The sequence below is a fragment of the Scomber scombrus genome, chromosome 5 (genome assembly GCF_963691925.1).
Source record: "Scomber scombrus chromosome 5, fScoSco1.1, whole genome shotgun sequence".
Taxonomy (NCBI): Eukaryota; Metazoa; Chordata; class Actinopteri; order Scombriformes; family Scombridae; genus Scomber; species Scomber scombrus.
Genome location: NC_084974.1, coordinates 16607329 through 16630585, shown reverse-complemented (window position 1 = coordinate 16630585; position 23257 = coordinate 16607329). Strand labels below are relative to the sequence as shown.

General features: G+C 41.3%; 2 protein-coding genes across 2 annotated transcripts; both read right to left on the bottom strand.

Annotated features, from left to right (window-relative positions):
• Positions 1-2079: 2079 nt before the first annotated feature.
• Positions 2080-6025, bottom strand: LOC133980116 (extracellular calcium-sensing receptor-like). Its single transcript, XM_062418692.1, has 9 exons — positions 5787-6025; positions 5143-5437; positions 4887-4973; positions 4388-4657; positions 4074-4280; positions 3709-3984; positions 3265-3492; positions 3069-3192; positions 2080-2990 (listed from the first exon to the last, which is right to left on the bottom strand). The coding sequence occupies exons 1-9, from the start codon at positions 6023-6025 to the stop codon at positions 2080-2082; spliced, it is 2637 nt and encodes an 878-aa protein (XP_062274676.1).
• Positions 6026-10213: 4188 nt separating this feature from the next.
• On the bottom strand, positions 10214-23031 carry LOC133980965 (uncharacterized). Its single transcript, XM_062419853.1, has 21 exons — positions 22922-23031; positions 22339-22633; positions 22114-22200; positions 21598-21867; positions 21288-21494; positions 20917-21192; positions 20525-20752; positions 20315-20438; positions 19323-20231; positions 16269-16417; positions 15540-15717; positions 15282-15432; positions 13876-14139; positions 13281-13575; positions 13034-13120; positions 12506-12775; positions 12191-12397; positions 11826-12101; positions 11399-11626; positions 11203-11326; positions 10214-11124 (listed from the first exon to the last, which is right to left on the bottom strand). Exons 1-21 carry the CDS (start codon positions 23029-23031, stop codon positions 10214-10216), a joined length of 5646 nt encoding a protein of 1881 aa, XP_062275837.1.
• Between the last annotated feature and the right edge of the window lie 226 nt (positions 23032-23257).

Genomic DNA, 23257 nt, shown 5'->3' with positions numbered 1-23257 from the left:
TGAGCAGCCCAACCGTGGTGGTAAGTATAGTTCAGTTTTGATTTGTGTAGTCCTGGAGAGAGAGAGATGGGTGGTCGCCGACTCCCTTCTGATTCCTACGCGGTCTGGTGTCTTCTCTCATCAGGTGCCATGCTCTCTGTGATCTGCTGCCGATCAGCTGTGACCCCTTATCAATCAGTCACTCCCGCCAAACAAATGGGCAGGAAGTGACCTCTCACAACAGACAACCTATAATGTGCATAGCTGCCAACTCTCAGGTTTCCTACCCAGCTCTGCTCAACCAATAAACCAAAAGGAAAAAGAGAAACCCTAAACCTATCCATAACAATGGTCTTAAGCCTGATTATTTTGCTAACAAAACTTGTATTAGCATTTTAACAATTAACCAGGCACTGCAAATGCACCATGCATTATGCCCTGATGCTAGCTGACAGCTTCACTTTCTTGTCCAAATGTGGTCACTTATCATTATTTTTGGCTCCAAAAATTCAACATGGTGAAGATCAAAATGCCAAACTTGAGGCTTCAAAATGAGAGTCCACAAACCAATGGGTGACATCACAGTGGCTATGTCCATCTTTTTTTTTTTGTCTTTATTTTTACAGTCTATGGCCAAAATGTTGACAGAAAGTTGACACTGAAGACCAGTGACACTGAAAAAAGAAACTGACAGAAAAAACCCCAACTCTCACTCACTGAAAGAGACAAATGGACATGTAGAAAAAACCTGAAGGTTGACATTGAAAAACACATCATAAAGCCAAAAATATCAATATATAAATTGAATTAAGATGTCATTTTGTTGTATTATTTTTCAGTTTCCCATGCTTACACTTGTTTCAGTGCCAATATAAGTGATTCATTGCCACTATTTTCTTTTTCAGTTCAGGTTTTGTTTTCAATTGCAAAATTTTATTTTTGATGACAATATTTAAATGTCACTGTTCTAACCCCATACATCAATATTTATATATATATAAACCTATATAAAGCATATAATTCAATCACTTTAACAGGTCAAGTGTAAGTGAATATCACACCTGCCATGGCTCCAGTCTTTCCAAAGTGGCACAGCTGTGTCCTCTGAAAGGTCCTCTGCCTGATACACACTGCAGCATGTCATCGAAGGCATACGCCAGAGCATACACAGCCTTGTACACATTGTACAATATAAGCCACATCAATTTACTTTAAAGGGAAGGAGGAATTATCACGGCAAGAAAAAACATCTGTCAGTGTTCATTTCGACACCTGACTATTGTTCTAAGACAGATTTGAAAAACTGTGATCATTTGATATTTAATTTTGCTTTTTAATTACAGTGACCTGAAACTTGATTTGTTGATAGGTAGTTTCTGATTAACGTAAAATTGATACAGTGTGATAGATTATGATTATTAACTATAAAGAATAGAGAGGGAGTCTACTGAAACTTAACTAAACGAATGCTGAGTGGCTCAAAACTAATGACTACTGATTACATAAACATATACACCCTCACGTAAAGTTTTACTTAGTCTCTCATAACTTTATAATTATCCTTCCATTACTTACACTTTATTTCAAGTAAAGTAAGGGTCATCCTATATAGTCACAGTTACAATGTTACCCTTGTCCATAAAACGTGGTTGGCACTTTACCTTGACTTGTTTCCCCTCATTTTCACATGATTAGAGCTGGTTTATGCATAGTATATTTAATATATTTGTCTCAATTTATTAAGCTAGTCCAGATGGGCTTCAATTAGCAACCATTAATTATATGACACCAACCTATTTGAACAACTACAGTACAATAGTCCTGATTTGATTTACATGGGATATCATGATGTGGAAACTGAGAAAAAGGTAATTTTAAGTTTCACAGTGAATGGGATCAAGAAAAGAAATAGGACACTGTTTTTCTATATATATAAACATTTCTTTATTGCTTTTAGTGACTTCTGTATTCATTCTTTACAGTTTAGACATGTAAAAAAAGACAGTTCATTGTTATGCGGAAGGGTGATAGATCACTACTGAATGAATTATGTTAAAAATACATGTTGGCTGAGAATTAATAGATTTAATCAAAATTTTATCACTTGATTGTGCCGCGTCTCATGATTGCTTTCTTTGTGTTTCTCTCTGGCCTAAGAAGGATTATGTAACATTTGGGGCCAAACAGTGCCACTAAGAGGCCAAAACTGGAGGCCAGAATGGCAAATACCTCCACAGCATCTGCATATTTGCCTGGGGAGTTGACATAAGCAGGGACAAAGGCCACCCACACAGCACAGAAGATCAGCATGCTGAAAGTGATGAGTTTGGCCTCATTGAAGTTATCTGGAAGATTCCTTGCCAGAAATGCTAGCAGGAAACTTAGGATAGCCAGTAAGCCAATATATCCCAGCAACACTGCAAACCCAATAGTGGAGCCAACTACACACTCATAAACTATCTTGTCATTGTGGTATTGAGTGTTTTTATGAGGAGCTGGTGAAGATGTGACAAGCCAAGCAGTGCAGATTGCAGCCTGGATAGATGTAAGAGCCAGAACTGTCCCTCTCTGCTGCATAGCACCAAACCACTTCAGACTGGTTCCACCTCCTGGTTTGGAGGCCTTGAAAACAGCCAGAACCACCATTGTTTTCACCAGAATGCATGAGACACACAATACAAAGCTAATCCCAAATGCTGCATGTCTCAGCTGGCATGTCCATAGTCTTGGGCGACCGATGAACAGCAGTGAGCACAGAAAACATAATTTAAGTGAGATTAAGAGCAGGAAACTCAGTTCTGAATTGTTGGCGCGTACCATGGGTGTGCTGCGATGATAGATGAAGATCCCCAGGACAACAGCACAGATTAATGTGCCAAGCAATGATGTGGTCGTTAAACAGATACCCAGAGGCTCATGGTAAGAGAGGAACTCAGTTTTCTTAAGCACACAGTGGTCACGCTGGGGGCTGGACCAGAAGTCTTCTGGACAATGTGTGCACTCTGTAGCGTCTGTGAAAATAGGGAAGATGTTGAGATACATGTTTATATTATATCTCCAAACTACAATATTTAAAAACTGAAACTAACCAGTAATATTACTGATCTTTCCCTCTGAACAAGGGATGCAGTCAAAACAGCACTCAGGTTGACCCTTCATTCTGGCTATGCGAGTACCTGGAGGACAGCTCTCACTGCACACTGACCGGGGTGGCTGTAAAAAGAATAATAAATATGTTAATCTGCAGTACATAACTACTACTGTGAATCATTTATGGGAGGTGACCTCTTTGGATTGAACGTTCCAGAAGATTTTGTCCTCATCAATTGTGAATTCTTCGCCTTTGATCACTGACTTCTTAACTGCACCCACAGTTTGAACTTTTGTTCTTCCATCAGGGAGCCACTGCCAGTTCATAATATCATATATTGGTAAAGCATCACCATTCTTATCAAATGACACTTGATCACCAAATGGTGTGGTGAAGTTGACCTTTTGTAAATAATACACAAGCTATATAAATCAAAATATGGGATAGAGGAAAACCAAAGAAGACATGTAAAAAAAGGGAATTCAGAGCAGTGATAATACTGTATATTTAGTGAAAAACACAATTTCTGCAATGGTAACAATATCCATTGCTACCACTCAGAAGTGAGGAAAACTCTAGAAATACTAAAGCATATAATTCAATCACTTTAACAGGTCAAGTGTAAGTGAATATCACACCTGCCACGGCTCCAGTCTTTCCAAAGTGGCACAGCTGTGTCCTCTGAAAGGTCCTCTGCCTGATACACACTGCAGCATGTCATCGAAGGCATACGCCAGAGCATACACAGCCTTGTACACATTGTACTCGGGCCTGAGGTTAGACACATCCAAAAACTCAGTCTCCACATTCTCTAGGTCCTCCTCTCCTGTGCATAGTGCTCCCCCAGATTCCACCCAGCCTGCCGGAGGTGGTGCAAATTTGCACTGAAATGTGTGTTCCCAAAATTGATTTACCTGAAATATGTTCAAAACTATGTGTTATACACATTGACACTATACTATTCTTTCAAATACCACATCAGATTGAAAGCTTAAACTCTCACCAAGTTATTTTCATAACTGTTGTTATGATGTAGGTCTGGATGTGTTCTTAACAGAAAATCCTTTAGGCCGGGTATTTCTCCTCGACGGATGGCAATGCCCAGTGTGCCACCCAAGTATGGCATGAGGTCAGGAGTCTGTAGCACAACAGCTGCTGTCCAGGCTTCACTGGCAATCCACTGACGGCCTGTCACATTCTGCTTCACCACCTGTGCAATTCATTATACCAAATATATAAGTTCATACTTAAAGTATGTGTCTAGTCTTCTGAACTACAAATAAGCCATGGAGTCTTATTTTGGATCAAACCACTAACCTCTTTCATGAGGGAAATCATGTGACTATCGTGTGCAAATACGATGACCACACGAGCTGTGGATGTCTTCATTACATCCACAATCCTCCGTAGCTCAGCTGGGTCATTACCCCAGGGCAAAACCTCCAAATAGGCCAGACAACCTCCACCAGACTGAGCCAAGTCAGCTTGGAATGATCGGGCAGCATGGAGTCCATAGTCATCATCACTGACGAGCAGACCTGCCCAAGTCCAGCTGAACCGTTTAAGAATCTGGATCATAGCCTGCACCTATTTGAAAAGAGAGTGGAGGGATTAGTGTGCAGGATGGTATATAATTTTAGTGAAAAAACAGTTAAACAGGTTCTAAAATAGTCCCTTTCAGTTTTGTTATCTGAGACCATCCCCGAGACAGATAATGACCCAAATAATGTAGCTAGTCATATAAAAGAGGACTAAATGTACCATTGCAAAACAGGCATGTGAACTGTACATTTTAATTTTTCTGACAGATATTCACCTGGAAAGCATCACTTGGGATTGTCCTAAAGAAGGATGGAAACTTTTGCTGGTCACTCAGGCAGGAACATGTGGAAAAATAACTCACCTGTGAAATAAAAACATACTATACATCCATAACACATTCAAAGGCTTTACTGGCTCTTTCACCTTTTCAAAGTTCATTATTCTGTGTTTAAAACTCAAATAAAATTTGAAATTCAATCAAAACTATCCAAAAAAATTATTACATGTGAAAGGTAAGGTGTAAAACTTACCATAGGCACTCTGTACAAACCTAAGACAGTGGAAACAGCAATTGAACCAGTAGAGGAAGAATCACCCACAACCCCCGGCACTGGAGGTGCTCCTACACAGCTCTCTTGTAGTATAAATTCTTCTCCTTGACCGCTGACTAATGACAGTGCTGCACGAAATCCAACTCCTAGATTGACGCAGTTATCATACAGACTGTATCCCAGAGTCACATTAGGCAGCAGGTTGGAGTTTCTGTTGATCTCATTAACAGCAAAGGCCATGGTCTGAGCATATTTGAATCCTAGAACATCAAAACTAACAGAAAAAAAATCCACAATTTGTATAAAAAACATAATGTGATACAGTAACTGTAAAAAGGGGTACATGTTGCATAAGTAGCATATTTTGCAAAGAATTGCATTAATTATATAATAATAATTAGTTAACTAATAATTAGTTATATCATAATTAGTTAAACATTACTTAAACAGAAAAAAGGCTTCATATAACTGATATAACTGATATTTAAAAGGGGTAAAAATACATTTGAATTATTTTAGAATATCTGATTTTTAAGAATATCTGATTTTTAAGAATACATTCAAAAAAATGGGATTGATTTCCAACCATGTTATGCTTTTTGCTGCTTCTCTGACAGACTCACCCATGGCAGGTAGTCTCTTGTGGCTCTGAGGTAAAAGACATATCAGGAGAGACAGAAAAAAAGTGTACTTTAAATAGCCCACCCAAAACCACATCTCCGGCCTTGTGCATCCCATTGAGATGAAACTGTCCCTGTAACCGGCAAGAGGAGGAATGCAAAGGGGAAGGCACAGTAGAGGAAACATATGAAGACAATAACATGAAATACACGAGCAATAGCAAATCTAAAAATGTCCACATAACTTCCCTCCTGTTAACTCCCTGTTAACTTCATTTCATGTATTTGCTATGTCACCTCTTTTTATTAACCTGCAGTATCGTTGAATCTTGCAAGTACCACCCATTAGGGCAGGAGAAGAAGTAGGGGCAGGGCCTAAGATGGATTTCATTCAAGATGAAGAGCAACATTTAAACTGAGGGTGATGTTAAGAGGTTAGCGTTTACAGGTTAAAAATAAAATCAGAATTGATTAGGACAAAATCTTCTGGAACTTTCACTCCAAATAAGTCAATTTTGCATTTTCAGACAATTTACTTTTTTGACAGTAGATCAGTTTCCACTGTTTTTAATTATACCAGTATGTAGTACTGTAGACAGATATTCATAACAGATATTTACTTTTCTTCTTAAAGCCACCCCGATCAGTATGCAGTGAGAGCTGGCCTTCAGTTACCAACATGGCCAGAAAGAAAAGGGTCCATCTGACTACCGTTTTGATTGCATCCCAGAGGGAAAGATAATAATACTGGTAGGTGTTCATTTAAAAACCTTTTTTTTTTTTTTTTACAGATATGTATTTAAACACTTCCCCTATTTTCATATTTTCGTAGACTATAGGGAGTGCACAAGTTGCCCAGAGCTATTCTAGTGCAACCCTCAGCATCATTGCAGCACACCCATAGTACGCACCAACAATTCAGAACTGAGTTTCCTCCTCTTAATCTCACTGAAACTATGTTTTCTGGGCTCATTGCTATTCATCGGCTTTCCGAGACTATGGACATGTCCGCTGAGACATGCAGCATTTGGGATCAGCTTTGTGCTTTGCTTCATGTATCCTGGTGAAAACCATGGTGGTTCTGGCTGTTTCAAGGCTTCCAAACCAGGAGGTCGAGCCAGTCCGGAGTGGTTTGGTGCTATGCAGCAGAGAGGTACAGTTCTGGTTCTTATATCTATCCAGGCAGCAATCTGCAGTGCTGGGCTTGTATCTTCCTCACCAACTCCTCATAAAAACCATCAATACCACAATTTTTGCAAATAAGGGACCACAAGTCTGGGTGTTCGGGTGTTTCACTGGGTATCCCCCAGGGGTCAGTCTTGGGTCCACTCCTCTTCATCATCTACTGTTATAAGAATTAATTTAATTACCCTTAATAAAGGAGACTGGATTCTAGATAACAGGATTTAGGTTGAATTTATTTAGCTTGTACAAACGGAGCATTACACAAATGCAACAACAAGAGTTACAGGAGAAAAGGCTCCTCGAGGAGCGTTGTCAGAAAGGTTTTATACTGTTCTTTACTTGGGCTGTCTCAGCCCCCTCCCATAACTGGCAGATCTATTCCATAGATAGTGTCTTAACGGTTTCTCAACAGCTAGCAGACATATTCCATAGATAGCATCATAACGGTTCCTCAGTTCCCTTAATCAGTAGACAAGCAGAAGTTCCACTCCCTGACCTGTCTCTGACCTTCCATCACACATAGAGTTGAACTCTCTCTCTCCCAGTCTCAGCAAACCGTTGAAACAGGAAGTATCAAAACAATCATGTAAAAATAGGAACACACATTGTATGATTTCAAGACATCTGAATTACATCATAATCCTAATTCTTATAACATCTACCTCCTCCCCCTGGGCACAATTCTCCGTCATCACGGGATCCTTTTTCACTGCTATGCCGATGACACTCAGGTTTACATCTCCTCCAAACCTACCCCTGCCATCCCTCCCATCTCCCTCATCACCTGCCTGGAAGACATCCGGAGCTGGATGAGCAGGAACTTCCTGAAGCTCAACGGCAATAAAACCGAGGCCCTGCTCATCGGCTCCAAAGCCACCCTCACAAAATCACACACCCCAGCCACACCCATCATCAACGACGGATTCCCTGTACCCATTTCCCCCCAAGTCAAGAGCCTTGGCGTCACTCTGGACAGCACCCTCTCATTTGCACCTCACATTCAAAACATCACCCGGACTGACTTCTTCCACCTCAGAAACATCTCCAGACTCAGCCCATCACTGTCCCAATCCAGCACCGAAATCCTGGTTCATTCATTTGTCACTTCCTGCCTTGACTACTGCAATGCCCTCCTCACCCGACTTCCTGCCAAACTCATCAACAGACTGCAAATTATTCAGAACTCGGACGCCCGGATCATCACCCGCACCAAATCGTCTGACCACATCACCCCTATTCTGATAGGTCTGTCCTCAGCTTCCTACTAGAAATCCTGGCAAGGAATCTTCCAGATAACTTCAATTAGGCCAAAAACATGGTACAAAGCACAACCAAGTGATAAAAGTAACAGTTTAAAAAAACTAACTAAAGTATATAAAGTATATATAAGTATATATATATATATATATATATATATATATATATATATATATATATATATATATATATATATATATTTGAATGTGATATATATATATATATATATATATATATATATATATATATATATATATATATATATATATATTCACCTCATGAAATCCCATGGAAATCAAATCGGGATTATTGTGCTGTTCAAATGGATTGCTCATAAGGGATTATTCCATAATTGTGGAAGCTAAGACTTTGCGCAGTCCTCAATAGAATCACATTTTTAGCTTTGAGTAAATATCAGCTGAGATGCATTAATTTCAAATTGTTTTTATACTAAGGAATTAATGTGTAGTCATTCAATAACATATCACCAAAGCCATGTCAGCAACCATCCCATCCATATGAATGCCTTCATTTATCATTGCATGTTCACATACAACGAAATTGCTGTCTCTCATAAAAGAAACAATTTGTATTTTATATTGAGTTGTAGATAACAGTAATCTCTGAGAATTGCATCAACTCAGTGGCTATATAGTTTATTAAATGTCACATTAAGTTGATGTTTCCATATGTATATTTAAATAATGTGATGAGTCTGATTGTATCACTTCACAATAAAAGACACATTTACCTGGTACTTTGCAAACATCTAAGCGGATAGTATGTAAGAAGAGTCAATTGATAGTGAGGATAACCACATATCTGTGTGGGGACACAAGCACACCAAATTAAGTTTATAATTTGCCTAAATCAGTCCTTTGTTCATTGACTCCAATATAGTGCAGTCAGAGTTAACTTATTGTCCACTAGAGGGTAGCAGCATACTTTGAGATTTGTTATTGTCTTCCCATCCTTTTTTCACTGCTCCTTTGCCTCTATTTGATTGAAGGTTATTGCATATTACTCGTGTTGTGCACAAATATGAATGTACCCTCTTAAACCTTTGTCCAATGAACAGTGGTATAGGTTGTTGTTTTTTATTTGTCTTGGTGTATACATTCCCACACATACTCTAAAATGATGGCTTAAAAAAGTTATCTTATTTGGGTGCCTTTATAAAACTTTGTGAAGCAGGCACAAAAAGGTATTATGTTGTAAATCAAACTAAAAAACAATCATGAAACTCAGACATTTTTGAATTTGATAGTCTTTGATGCAAATTAGTTAATTGAAACCACAAGGCACAAACTTAATCATTTTGAACTTGATTTTACAGAATCCTATTGCAGCCATACAAGAAAAAAGAAAAAAGAAACAGTATCACTTTATAATTTGATAAGTTTATCTATGAAGGTCATTGGTACTGGAGGATACTGAAACTATCCATGGAGGATACTGAAACTTTGAGTTTCTAACATGAAACGTAACACTTTTTGTGTTGCCTGTTGTGTTCATCCATAATATAATCCCCCTGGGAACAAGTGTAGTGATTTTTTCAATGTTAATGTGTTTCCCACTTTGCAACCACTGAAAATGTATGAGCTGATGCTGTTCCAACTGTCCCATTGGCAAGTAGCTTCCTCAAACCAAAGTCACTTGTAAGTACTAGAGTAACTGGATTAGGGATTGTCACTTTCTGTCATCTGAGGTTGTAAAGTCATATGCTGAAGCCAAGTCTATGCCAAGTGTACAGAAATGCAGAAGAAACAGTCCTGTGTTTACCATTGCTAGTGAGACCACACTCAAATTGTTCACACAGTTCAAAATGGTTTTCATCTTTCAAATCCAAGGAAATGCAAAACTAAATTATCTGAAAAACTGCAAAAATCACTATTTAAATCTTTCTTTATTGTGTCTAGTTTCCTCTGTTGAAAATACAGAACAGATCAAATTAATTTATACATTCTGCACAGAAAGTGTTACTTTTATCATTTGTTGATGCCCCGACCCATGATCGCTTTCTTTGTGTTTCTCTCAGGTCTCAGCAGGATTATGTAACATTTGGGGCCAAACAGTGCCACTAAGAGGCCAAAACTGGAAGCCAGGATGGCGAATACCTCCACAGCATCTGCATATTTGCCTGGGGAGTTGACATAAGCAGGGACAAAGGCCACCCACACAGCACAGAAGATCAGCATGCTGAAAGTGATAAGTTTGGCCTCATTGAAGTTGTCTGGAAGATTCCTTGCTAGAAATGCTAGCAGGAAGCTGAGGATTGCCAGTAAACCAATATAACCCAGCAACACTGCAAACCCAATAGTGGAGCCAACTACACACTCATAAACTATCTTGTCATTGTGGTATTGAGTGTTTTTATGAGGAGCTGGTGAAGATGTGACAAGCCACGTAGTACAGATTGCTGCCTGGATAGATGCAAGAGCCAGAACTGTCCCTCTCTGCTGCATAGCACCAAACCACTTCAGACTGGCTCCACCTCCTGGTTTGGAGGCCTTAAAAACAGCCAGAACCACCATGGTTTTCACCAGGATACATGAGACACAAAGCACAAAGCTGATTCCAAATGCTGCATGTCTCAGCTGGCATGTCCATAGTCTGGGACGACCGATGAACAGCAGTGAGCACAGAAAACATAGTTTAAGTGAGATTAAGAGCAGGAAACTCAGTTCTGAATTGTTGGCGCGTACCATGGGTGTGCTGCGATGATAGATGAAGATCCCCAGGACAACAGCACAGATAAATGTGCCCAGCAATGATGTGGTGGTTAAGCAGATACCCAGAGGCTCATGGTAGGAGAGGAATTCCGTTTTCTTAGGAAGACAGTGGTCACGCTGAGGGCTGGACCAGAAGTCTTCTGGACAATTCGTGCACTCCGTAGCGTCTGTGAAAATATGGATAGTGTTGAGATACATGTTTATATTATATCTCCAAACTACAACATTTAAAAACTGAAACTAACCAGTCACATTACTGATCTTTCCCTCTGAACAAAGGATGCAGTCAAAACAGCACTCAGGTTGACTCTTCATTCTGGCCATGCGGGTACCTGGAGGACAGCTCTCACTGCACACTGACCGGGGTGGCTGTAAAAAGAATAATAAATGTTAATCTGCAGTATATAACCCTACTACAGTGAATCATTTATGGGAGGTGACCTCTTTGGATTGAAAGTTCCAGAAGATTTTGTCCTCATCAATTGTGAATTCTTCGCCCTTGATCACTGACTTCTTAACTGCACCCACAGTTTGAACTTTTGTTCTTCCATCAGGGAGCCACTGCCAGTTCATAATATCATATATTGGTAAAGCATCACCATTCTTATCAAATGACACTTGATCACCAAATAGTGTGGTGAAGTTGACCTTTTGTAAATAATGCACAATCTATGTAAATCAGAATATGGGATAGAGAAAAATAAAATAGGACGTGAAAAAAGGGAATTCAGAGTAGTGATAATACTGTATATTTAGTGAAAAGATATCATTTCAGCATTGCTATCACTCAGAAGTGGGGAGAACTGAAAGAAATACTGAAGCACAGGATTTATCATATGAACAGGTTTAGTGTAAGTGAATATCACACCTGCCACGGCTCCAGTCTTTGCAAAGTGGCACAGCTGCGCCTGTTGAAAGGCCCTCTGCCTGGTACACACTGCAGCATGTTATCAAGAGCGTGCGCCAGAGCATACACAGCTTTATAAATATTATACTCTGGCCTGAGGTTAGACACATCCAAAAACTCAGTTTCCACTTTTTCTAGATCCTCATCTCCTGTGCATAGTGCTCCCCCAGATTCCACCCAGCCTGCCGGAGGTGGTGCAAGTCTGCACTGAAATGTGTGTTCCCAAAATTGATTTACCTGAAATATGTCCAAAACCATGTGTTATACACATTGACACTATACTATTCTTTCAAATACCACATCAAATTGAAAGCTTAAACTCTCACCATGTTATTTTCATAACTGTTGTTGTGATGTAGGTCTGGACGTGTTCTTAACAGAAAATCCTTTAGGCCGGGTATTTCTCCTCGACGGATGGCAATGCCCAGTGTGCCACCCAAGTATGGCATGAGGTCGGGGGTCTGGAGCACAGCACCTGCTGTCCAGGCTTCACTGGCAATCCACTGACGGCCTGTCACATTCTGCTTCATCACCTGTGCAATTCATTATACCAAATATATAAGTTCATACTTAAAGTATGTGTCTGGTCTTCTGAACTACAAATAAGTCAAGGAGTCTTGTTTTTGGATCAAACCACCAACATCCTCCATGAGGTAAATCATGTGACTCTCATGTGCAAAGACGATGACCACACCAGCTGTGGATTTCTTCATTATAGCCACAATCCTGCGTAGCTCAGCTTGGTCATTACCCCAGGGCAAAACCTCCAAATAGGCCAGACAACCTCCACCAGACTGAGCCAGGTCAGCTTGGAATGATCGGGCAGCATGGAGTCCATAATCATCATCACTGACGAGCAGACCTGCCCAAGTCCAGCCGAACCGTTTAAGAATCTGGATCATAGCCCGCACCTATTTGAAAAGAGAGTGGAGGGATTAGTGTGCAGGATGGTATATCATTTTAGTGAAAAAACAGTTAAACAGGTTCTAAAATGGACCATGTTTCATTAATCCGTTTCAGTTTTGTTATCTGAGACCATACACTTCTGTTGATGACACAAAGAATGTGGCTGGTCATATACAAGAAGACTAATTGTGCCATTGCAATACAGGCTTGCAAACTGCAGAAGAAATGTATTATCCATTTTCATTTTTCTGACAGATATTCACCTGGAAGGCATCACTTGGGATTGTCCTAAAGAAGGATGGAAACTTTTGTCGGTCACTCAGGCAGGAACATGTGGCAAAATAACTCACCTGTGACATAAAAACAGACTACATCCATAACAATTTCAAAGGCTTTACAAGCTCTTTTGCCTTTTTAAGGTTAATTATTCTGTGTTTCAATTTTAAATAAAGTTTAATTCCATCCATAACCATCCAAAATAATCATTAAATGGTAAGGTATACAACTTACCATAGGCACTCTGTACAAACCTAAGGCAGTGGAGATGGCAATAGTAGGTTGAGAATAAGAATCACCCACAATCCCCAGGACTGGAGGTGCTCCTACACAGCTCTCTTGTAGTATATATTCTTCTCCTTGACCGCTGACTAATGACAGTGCTGAACGAAATCCAATTCCTAGATTGACGCAGTTATCATACAGACTGTATCCCAAGGTCACATTAGGCAGCAGGTTGGAGTTTCTGTTGATCTCATTAACAGCAAATGCCATTGTGTGAGCATGTCTAAATCCTAGAACATCAAAACTAACAGAAAAGAGTACCACAATTTATATTAAAAAACAAAATATGATACAGTAACTGTCAAAAGAGGTACATGTTGCACAAGCAGTATATTTTATTATACAATTAAATTAAATAGCAATAATTAGTATACTTAAACTGAACAAGCTTAGAAATAATACTATAAATAATAATATAACATTTTAAAAGTTGATAAAAACACAATGCTATTATATTAGAATATCTTATTTTTAAGAATACATTCAAAAGGGAAAATTGATGTCCCCTATTCTCTGCTTTTTGATTCTACACTAACAGACTCACCCCTGGCAGGTAATCTTTTGTGGCTTTGAGGTAAAAGACAGGTCAGGAGAGACAGAAAAGAAGTGTACTTTAAACAGCCCACCCAGAACCACATCTCCGGCCTTGTGCATCCCATTGAGATGAAACTGTCCCTGTAACTGGCAAGAGGAGGAATAAAGAGGGGAAGACACAGCAGAGGAAACATATGAAGATAACAACATAAAGTACATGAGCAAGAACAATTCTAAAAATGCCCACATGACTCTCCTCCTGTTAATTCCCTTCCTGAGCCCAGTCATTTAGTTTTATTTCTGTCACCCCTTTTTATTGACTTGCAGTGTAGTTTAATCTTGCACACACCACCCATTAGGGCAGTAGAAGAAGTAGGGGCCAGGGCTTAAGATGCATTTCATTCAGATTTATTTTGTTTTGAGGCAGAATTAATATGTCCTCATTTAATAGGAATGTCTGAAAACTGCATAGACTGCATCATCTCAGTGCATAGCTATAGTTTTGCTAAATGTCACATTAAATAGACTTTTCCATATGTAAATTAAGTTGTACAGTACTTAAATTCAGGCTGATTAATGTGACTGCATTACCCCCGAATAAAACACACATTTACCTGCCAGTTTACAAAAAAATTGAGCAGATGTATGTATCAGAAAAGCAACTGTGCAGTGAGGATACCCACATATTTGTGTGGGGACAAAAGCAGATCTCAGTGTATTGACTTCACTATTGAGTCAGAGTTTACTAAAATAGAAGGCAGCAGCATTTAAAGACATCTGATGGAAAACATATTTTATCCATTTCTCATTGCTCCTCTGCATCTGTTTGATTGAGGTTTATTGAATCTTAATGGTATTAAGCATATATTAAGTTGTCAGATATTAGTTTGTTTAGTCACAAACATGGAGGCACCCTTTTTAGATTTTCTTGTTACATGTTCCAGTGAGTAATGGTATAGGTTTTCTATTTATGTTTGTCAAATACAGATGATAATATACTTACATACACCCGCACACATAGCTCAAGTAATGAAGTACAAAATGATAACTCGTTATATGCTAACTTGGCCTAATTACAGGCCAAGCCTGTGATATACGGTATGGCAATACAGTAAAGACGTAGGAGACTTCATGATCTTGCGAGAGTTTGTTGAAATGATATCTCACAGAGATTCACTAAAATCAGCAAAAGCCACATCAAAGCCTCCATCATAATTATTTACATGGTGTCAGAAATGAATAATGAGGGGAGTCATGGCCAAGTTCAACCCCTTGATGAACTTTTCCTTCTGGACTGGATTGAAAGCAGCATTCTATGAGAATCGACAAGGGACCAGACAAAGGGTAGCTCAAGAAGACCCCTTATGATGATTTCAATAAATGGTCTTCCGTGGCCCTCGTCCGGACGTGGGTTACCGGGGCCCCCCCTTGGAGCCAGGCCTGGGGGTGGGTCTCGATGGCGAGCGCCTGGTGGCCAGGCCTTCACCCCCCTCCCACAGACTCACCACCAGTGGGAGGGGCCAGAGGGGTTGGGTGCGCTGTGAGCTGGGCGGCAGCCGACTCTCGACTGCAGAAGCTAGCTCTAGGGACGTGGAACTTCACCTCTCTGGTGGGGAAGGAGCCTGAGCTGGTGCGCGAGGTTGAGAAGTTCCGGCTAGATATAGTCGGCCTCACCTCGACACATAGCAAAGGCTCTGGAACCAGTCTTCTCGAGAGGGGTTTGACTCTCCTCCACTCTGGAGTTACCACTGGTGAGAGGCGCCGGGCAGGGGTGGCAATACTTATTGCCCCCCGGCTTGGTGCCTGTATGTTGGAGTTCACCCCGGTAGACGGGAGGGTAGCCTCCCTCCGCCTTCGGGAGGGGGGACGGATCCTGACTGTTGTTTGTGGCTATAGTCCAAACAGCAGTTCAGAGTATCCACCCTTTTTGGACTCCTTGGAGGGGGTGCTGGAAAGTACTCCCTCTGGGGATTCCCTCGTTCTACTGGGGGACTTCAACGCTCACGTTGGCGGCGACAGTGAGACCTGGAGGGGTGTGATTGGGAGGAACGGCCCCCCCGATCTGAACCCAAGTGGTGTTCTGTTATTGGACTTCTGTGCTCATCACATATTGTCTATAACAAACACCATGTTCAGGCATAAGGGTGTCCATATGTGCACTTGGCACCAAGACACCCTAGGCCGCAGTTCGGTGATTGACTTTGTAGTCGTGTCGTCGGACTTGCGGCCGCATGTCTTGGACACTCGGGTGAAGAGAGGGGCGGAGCTGTCAACTGATCACCACCTGGTGGTGAGTTGGCTACGATGGTGGGGGAGGATGCCGGTCAGACCTGGCAGACCCAAACATATTGTGAGGGTCTGCTGGGAACGTCTAGCAGAGTCGGAGAGAGTTTCAACTCCCACCTCCGGTAGAGCTTTGACCGTGTTTCGGGGGAGGCGGGGGACATTGAGTCCGAGTGGGCCATGTTCCGTGCCTCCATTGTTAAGGCGGCCGACCGGAGCTGTGGCCGCAAGGTGGTCGGTGCCTGCCGTGGCGGCAATCCCCGAACCCGCTGGTGGACACCGGCGGTGAGGGATGCCGTCAAGCTGAAGAAGGAGTCCTATAGGACCTTATTTGCCTGTGGGACTCCGGAGGCACGACTCTGCAGCATCGCGTGGACATCAGGGGCATTGCCCCTGGATTGGCAGACTGGGGTGGTGGTCCCTCTTTTTAAGAAGGGGGACTGGAGGGTGTGTTCCAACTATAGGGGGATCACACTCCTCAGCCTCCCTGGTAAGGTCTATTCGGGGGTGCTGGAGAGGAGGGTCCGTCGGATAGTCGAACCTCGGATTCAGGAGGAGCAATGTGGTTTTCGTCCGGGTCGTGGAACTGTGGACCAGCTCTACACCCTCTGCAGGATCCTTAAGGGTGCATGGGAGTTTGCCCAACCAGTCCACATGTGTTTCGTGGACTTGGAGAAGGCATTCGACCGTGTCCCTGGGGGAGTCCTGTGGGGGGTTCTCCGGGAGTACGGGGTATCGGACACCCTGATATGGCCGTCCGTTCCCTGTATGACCGGTGTCAGAGCTTGGTCCGCATTGCCGGTAATAAGTCGGACTTGTTTCCAGTGAGGGTTGGACTCTGCCAGGGCTGCCCTTTGTCACCGATCCTGTTCATAATTTTTGTGGACAGGATTTCTAGGCACAGTCAGGGCATTGAGGGGGTCCGGTTTGGTGACCTCAGGATTGGGTCACTGCTTTTTGCAGATGATGTGGTCCTGTTGGCTTCATCAGACCGTGACCTCCAACTCTCACTGGATCGGTTTGCATTTGATTCTCGGGATGAGAATCAGCACCTCGAAATCCGAGTCCATGGTCCTCAACCGGAAAAGGGTGGAGTGCACTCTCCGGGTCGGGATGAGATCCTGCCCCAAGTGGAGGAGTTCAAGTACCTCGGGGTCTTGTTCACGAGTGAGGGAAGGATGGAGCGGGAGATCGACAGGCGGATCGGTGCAGCGTCAGCAGTAATGCGGACTCTGCACAGATCCGTTGTGGTGAAGAGAGAGCTGAGCCGAAAGGCAAATCTCTCGATTTACCAGTCGATCTTCGTTCCTACCCTCACCTATGGTCATGAGCTTTGGGTAGTGACCAAAAGAACAAGATCGCGGGTACAAGCGGCCGAAATGAGCTTCCTCCGTAGGGTGGCTTGGCTCTCCCTTAGAGATAGGGTGAGAAGCTCGGTCATCCGGGAGGAGCTCGGAGTAGACCCACTGCTCCTCCCCGTTGAGAGGAGCCAGATGAGGTGGCTCGGGCATCTAGTTAGGATGCCTCCCGGATGCCTCCCTGGTGAGGTGTTCAGGGCACGTCCCACCGGTAGGAGACCCTGGGGAAGACCCAGGACATGCTGGAGAGACTGTCTCTCGGCTGGCCTGGGAACGCCTCGGGATCCCCCAGGAAGAGCTGGACAAAGTGGCTGGGGAAGTCTGGGCTTCCCTGCTTAGGCTGCTGCCCCCGCGACCCGACCCCGGATAAGCGGAAGAAGACGGACGGACGGACGATTGAGTTAAGGAATATAATTCATATTAATCTGGGCCTATACCTGATTACACTTTTCTTTTGTTTAACAACAGTATAAAGCTTGATATAAATACTCTGTCAAATTGGCAAAGGATAAGGGGAATGATCACAGGAGAAACAAACTATTCTAACAAATTATTCAGTGTTCATTTAGACACCTATTGTTATAACAGGCTTGAAAAACTGCTTACCTATCCTTTAATATTTATCTTTTCTTTTTCCTATTGGAAAATAAAAGGCTATTTATTAAAGGCTATCAATAAGTTTTCTGAATAACCTAGAATTAATGCTATGTAGTTGATAATGATGATAACTATAGAGAACACACTGGGCGATAGTATATTAATCTTCATAAGTCCTTCCTGATTAACTGAACACATACTGAAAGGCTCAAAACTAATGACTACTGATTAAATAAACATGCGCACCCTCAAGTAATGTGATACATTATACAGAGTCTCTCATAACTTTATAATTATCATTACTTACACTTTATTTCAAAAAATGAACGGAAGGGTCATCCTACATACAGTATATCATATAGTTACAGTTACAATGTTACTCTTCTCAATCAAATTTGTTTGACACTTTACCTTGACTTGTTTCCCCTCGTTTTCATATGCTTAGAGCTGTTTTTTGCACAGTATATTTAACATATTTGCCTCAACTTGTTAAGCTAGTCCAAATGGGCTTCAATAAGGAAAGGTCATCAAGTTGAGCAACCATTAATTATACGACACCAAGCTACACATGCTATATCAAAGAATGTAATTTCACTTCATGCTAAGAAGCCATTTGAGTGTTACATAAAAACACTTATTTGTAATGCTTACCAAGTTTGTGTTTTATATGACTCTATTTATTCTGCACTAAGAATAAGGGTTGTTGTAAATGAAAAACATTCAAACATTTTCCACACAAAGAGAGTAGTTGTTATATACAAATGTAACACTTGCATAAACTAGAACTCACAATAACATTCAATGTATTAATTTGGGAACAAAAACGTGCACACACTATATTCAGTTGATATTTACTCAAAGTTAAAAATGTGATTTGATTGAGGACTGTGCAAAGTCTTGGAATAATAGTTTTTGTGCAGCCTATTTTAAAAACTATAGTGTAATATACTATAATAGTCCTGATTTGATTTCCATGGGATATCATGATGTGGAAACTAAACAATCACAGTGAATATGACCAAGGAAAGAAATGGGGCAATGTTGTTATTTTTTTTGTATAAGCATTTCTTTATTGCTTTTAGTAACTTCTGTATTAATTATTTGCAATTTAGACAACAACAAAATACAAGTCTATATATGTGAGGTGGTAGGTTACTACTGAATAAATTCAAAATACATACTAATTTGGACCAAGTTGTTTTTAACTGTTACTTTTATCATGTGGTTGTGCCTCGTCCCATGATTGCTTTCTTTGTGTTTCTCTCTGGCCTAAACAGGATTATGTAACATTTGGGGCCAAACAGTGCCACCAAGAGGCCAAAACTGGAGGCCAGAATGGCAAATACTTCCACAGCATCTGCATATTTGCCTGGGGAGTTGACATAAGCAGGGACAAAGGACACCCACACAGCACAGAAGATCAGCATACTAAAAGTGATGAGTTTGGCCTCATTGAAGTTGTCTGGAAGATTCCTTGCCAGAAATGCTAACAGGAAGCTGAGGATAGACAGTAAGCCAATATAACCCAGCAACACTGCAAACCCAATAGTGGAGCCAACTACACATTCGTACACGATTTTGTCATTGTGGTATTGAGTGTTTTTATGAGGAACTGGTGAAGAAGATACAAGCCAGGCAGTGCAGATTGCTGCCTGGATTGATGTAAGAGCCAGAACTGTCCCTCTCTGCTGCACAGCACCAAACCACTTCAGACTGGCTCCACCTCCTGGTTTGGAGGCCTTGAAAACAGCCAGAACCACCATGGTTTTCACCAGGATACATGAGACACAAAGCACAAAGCTGATTCCAAATGCTGCATGTCTCAGCTGGCATGTCCATAGTCTTGGGCGACCAATGAACAGCAGTGAGCACAGAAAACATAGTTTCAGTGAGATCAAGATCAAGAAACTCAGTTCTGAATTATTAGCGCGTACCATGGGTGTGCTGCGATGATAGATGAAGATCCCCAGGACAACAGCACAGATAAATGTGCCCAGTAATGATGTGGTTTTCAAACAAATACCCAGAGGCTCATGATATGAGAGGAATTCTGTTTTCTTAGGAAGACAGTGGTCACGCTGGGGGCTGGACCAGAAGTCTTCTGGACACCTTGTGCACTCCATAGCATCTGTGAAAATATGGAAGGTATTGTATTGAGATACATGTTTATATTATATCTCCAAATAACGATATTTAAAAATTGACACTAACTAGTCATATTGCTGATCTTTCCCTCTGAACAAGGGATGCAGTCAAAACAGCACTCAGGTTGACCCTTCTTTCTGGCCATGCGGCTACCTGGAGGGCAGCTCTCACTGCACACTGACCGGGGCGGCTGTATAAGAAAAATAAATATCTGTTATTATGCACTACTTAACCCTACTACACGTAATTATTTGTGGGCCAAAGGACAAAGGTTACCTCTTTGGATTTAAAGTTCCAGAAGATTTTGTCCTCATCAATTGTGAATTCTTCACCTTTGATCACTGACTTCTTAACTGCACCCACAGTTTGAACTTTTGTTCTTCCATCAGGGAGCCACTGCCAGTTCATAATGTCATATATTGGTAAAGCATCACCATTCTCATCAAATGACACTTGATCACCAAATGGTGTGGTGAAGTTGACCTTTTGTAAATAATATACAAGCTATGTAAATCAAAATATGGGATAGAGGAAAACCAAATAGGACATGTGAAAAAAAGGGAATTCAGAGCAGTGATAATACTGTATATTTAGTGACACATATTATTTCTGCATTGGTAACCCTGACCATTACTGTCAGTCAGCAATAAGTAAACTCTATATCACACCTGCCATGGCTTGAGTCTTTGCAAAGTGGCACAGCTGCGTCCGCGGAAAGGCCCTCTGCCTGGCACACACTGCAGCATTTCATTGAGGGCATAGGCTAGAGCATACACAGCCTTGTAAATATTGTACTCAGGCCTGAGGTTAGACACATCCAAAAACTCAGTCTCCACCTTCTCTAGGTCCTCCTCTCCTGTGCATAGTGCTCCCCCAGATTCCACCCAGCCTGCCGGAGGTGGTGCAAATCTGCACTGAAATATGTGTTCCCAAAATTGATTTACCTGAAATATTCAGAACTCAGAATTCATGTGTTACACACAATGACACTATTCTATTCTTTCAAATACCACATCAGATTGAAAGGTTTAACTCTCACCATGTTATTTCCGTAACTGCTGTTGTGATGTAGGTCTGGATGTGTTTTTAATAGGAAATCCTTAAGGCTTGGTATTTCTCCTCGGCGGATGGCAATGCCCAGTGTGCCACCCAGGTATGGCATGAGGTCCGGGGTCTGCAGCACAACTCCTGATGTCCAGGCTTCACTGGCAATCCACTGACGGCCTGTCACATTCTGCTTCATCACCTGTGCAATGCATTTCATAAAAGATAGAAATGTATAATCAAAATGTCTAGTCTTCTGAATTACAGATGAGTGATTAAGTCATGTTTTTGATTAAACCACAAACCTCTTCCATGAGGTGAATTATGTGATCTTCATGCGCAAATACAATGACCACACGAGCTGTGGATTTCTTCATTACATCCACAATCCTCCGTAGCTCAGCTGGGTCATTACCCCAGGGCAAAACCTCCAAATAAGCCAGACAACCTCCACCAGACTGAGCCAGGTCAGACTGGAATGATCGGGCAGCATTGAGTCCATAATCATCATCACTGACGAGCAGACCTGTCCAAGTCCAGCTGAACCGCTTCAGAATCTGAATTATAGCACAAACCTATTTGAAAAGAGAGTGGAGGGATTAGTGTGCAGGTTGGTATATCATGCAAGTGAAAAATCAGCTAATCAGGTTGGACCATGTTACATTATTGCCTTTCAGCTTGGTTATCTGAGATTTTACACCTTTGTTAATGATACAAAGAATGTGGCTTGACAACAGGATTAATTATGCCACTTTTATTTAGGCATGCTAAACTCCATATGATATGTATTATCCATTTTCATTTTGCTGACAGATATTCACCTGGAAAGCATCACTTGGGATTGTCCTAAAGAAGGAAGGAAACTTTTGCCGGTCACTCAGACAGGAGCATGTGGCAAAATAACTCACCTGTGAAAGACACAGACTGCAAATCCTTAAAACATTAAAAGCCTTTATGGGTTTCTAAACCTTTTAGGGTTGATCATGATGCGTTTAAAATTGCAAAAAAAAAAAAGGTTTGGTTAAATGGTAAGGCATAAAACTTACCATAGGCACTCTGTACAAACCTAAGACAGTAGAAATGGCAATAGAACGTGTAGATGAAGATTCCCCCACAACTCCATGAATGGGAGGGGCTCCCACACAGCATTCTTCTAATATAAATTCCTCCTCTTGACCATTTATTAATGACATCGCTGCACGAAATCCAACTCCTAGGTTGACGCAGTTATCATACAGACTGTATCCCAGAGTCACATTAGGCAGCAGGTTGGAGTTTCTGTTGATTTCATTAACAGCAAAGGCCATGGTCTGAGCATGTCTAAATCCTAGAACATCAAAACTAATAGAACAAAACACCACAATCTGCATTAAAACTTTTAACATGATACAGTAACTGTCAAAAGAGGAACACATTGTACAAGTTGCATATTTTGCAAACAATTAACCCAGTAAAATAACAATAATTATTATACTTAAATTGCAAAAAGACTATAAATACAAATATATTTAATAGAGGATGAATACACAATGTAATTATTTTAGAATATCTGGTTATCAAAAATACATTCAAACATGGGATTGATTTCCAAACAGTTTCTGCTTTTTGCTGCTTTTCTGAAAAACTCACCCATGGCAGATAGTGTCTTGTGGCTCTGAGGTAAAAGACAGGTCAGGAAAGACAGAAAAAAAGTGTACTTTAAACATCCCACCCAGAACCACATCTCCAGCCTTGTGCATCCCATTGAGATGAAATTGTCCCTGTAACTGGCAAGAGGAAGAATAAAAAGGGGAAGATGCAGAGGACACATATGAAGACAATAACATGGAGTACATGAGCAAGAGCAAATCTAAAAATGCCCACATGACTTCCCTCCTGTTAACTCTTTTTTTGAGGCCAGTCATTTAGTTTAATTTATATGTCACCCCTTTTTTATTTACTGGCAGTATTGTTGAATCATGTACA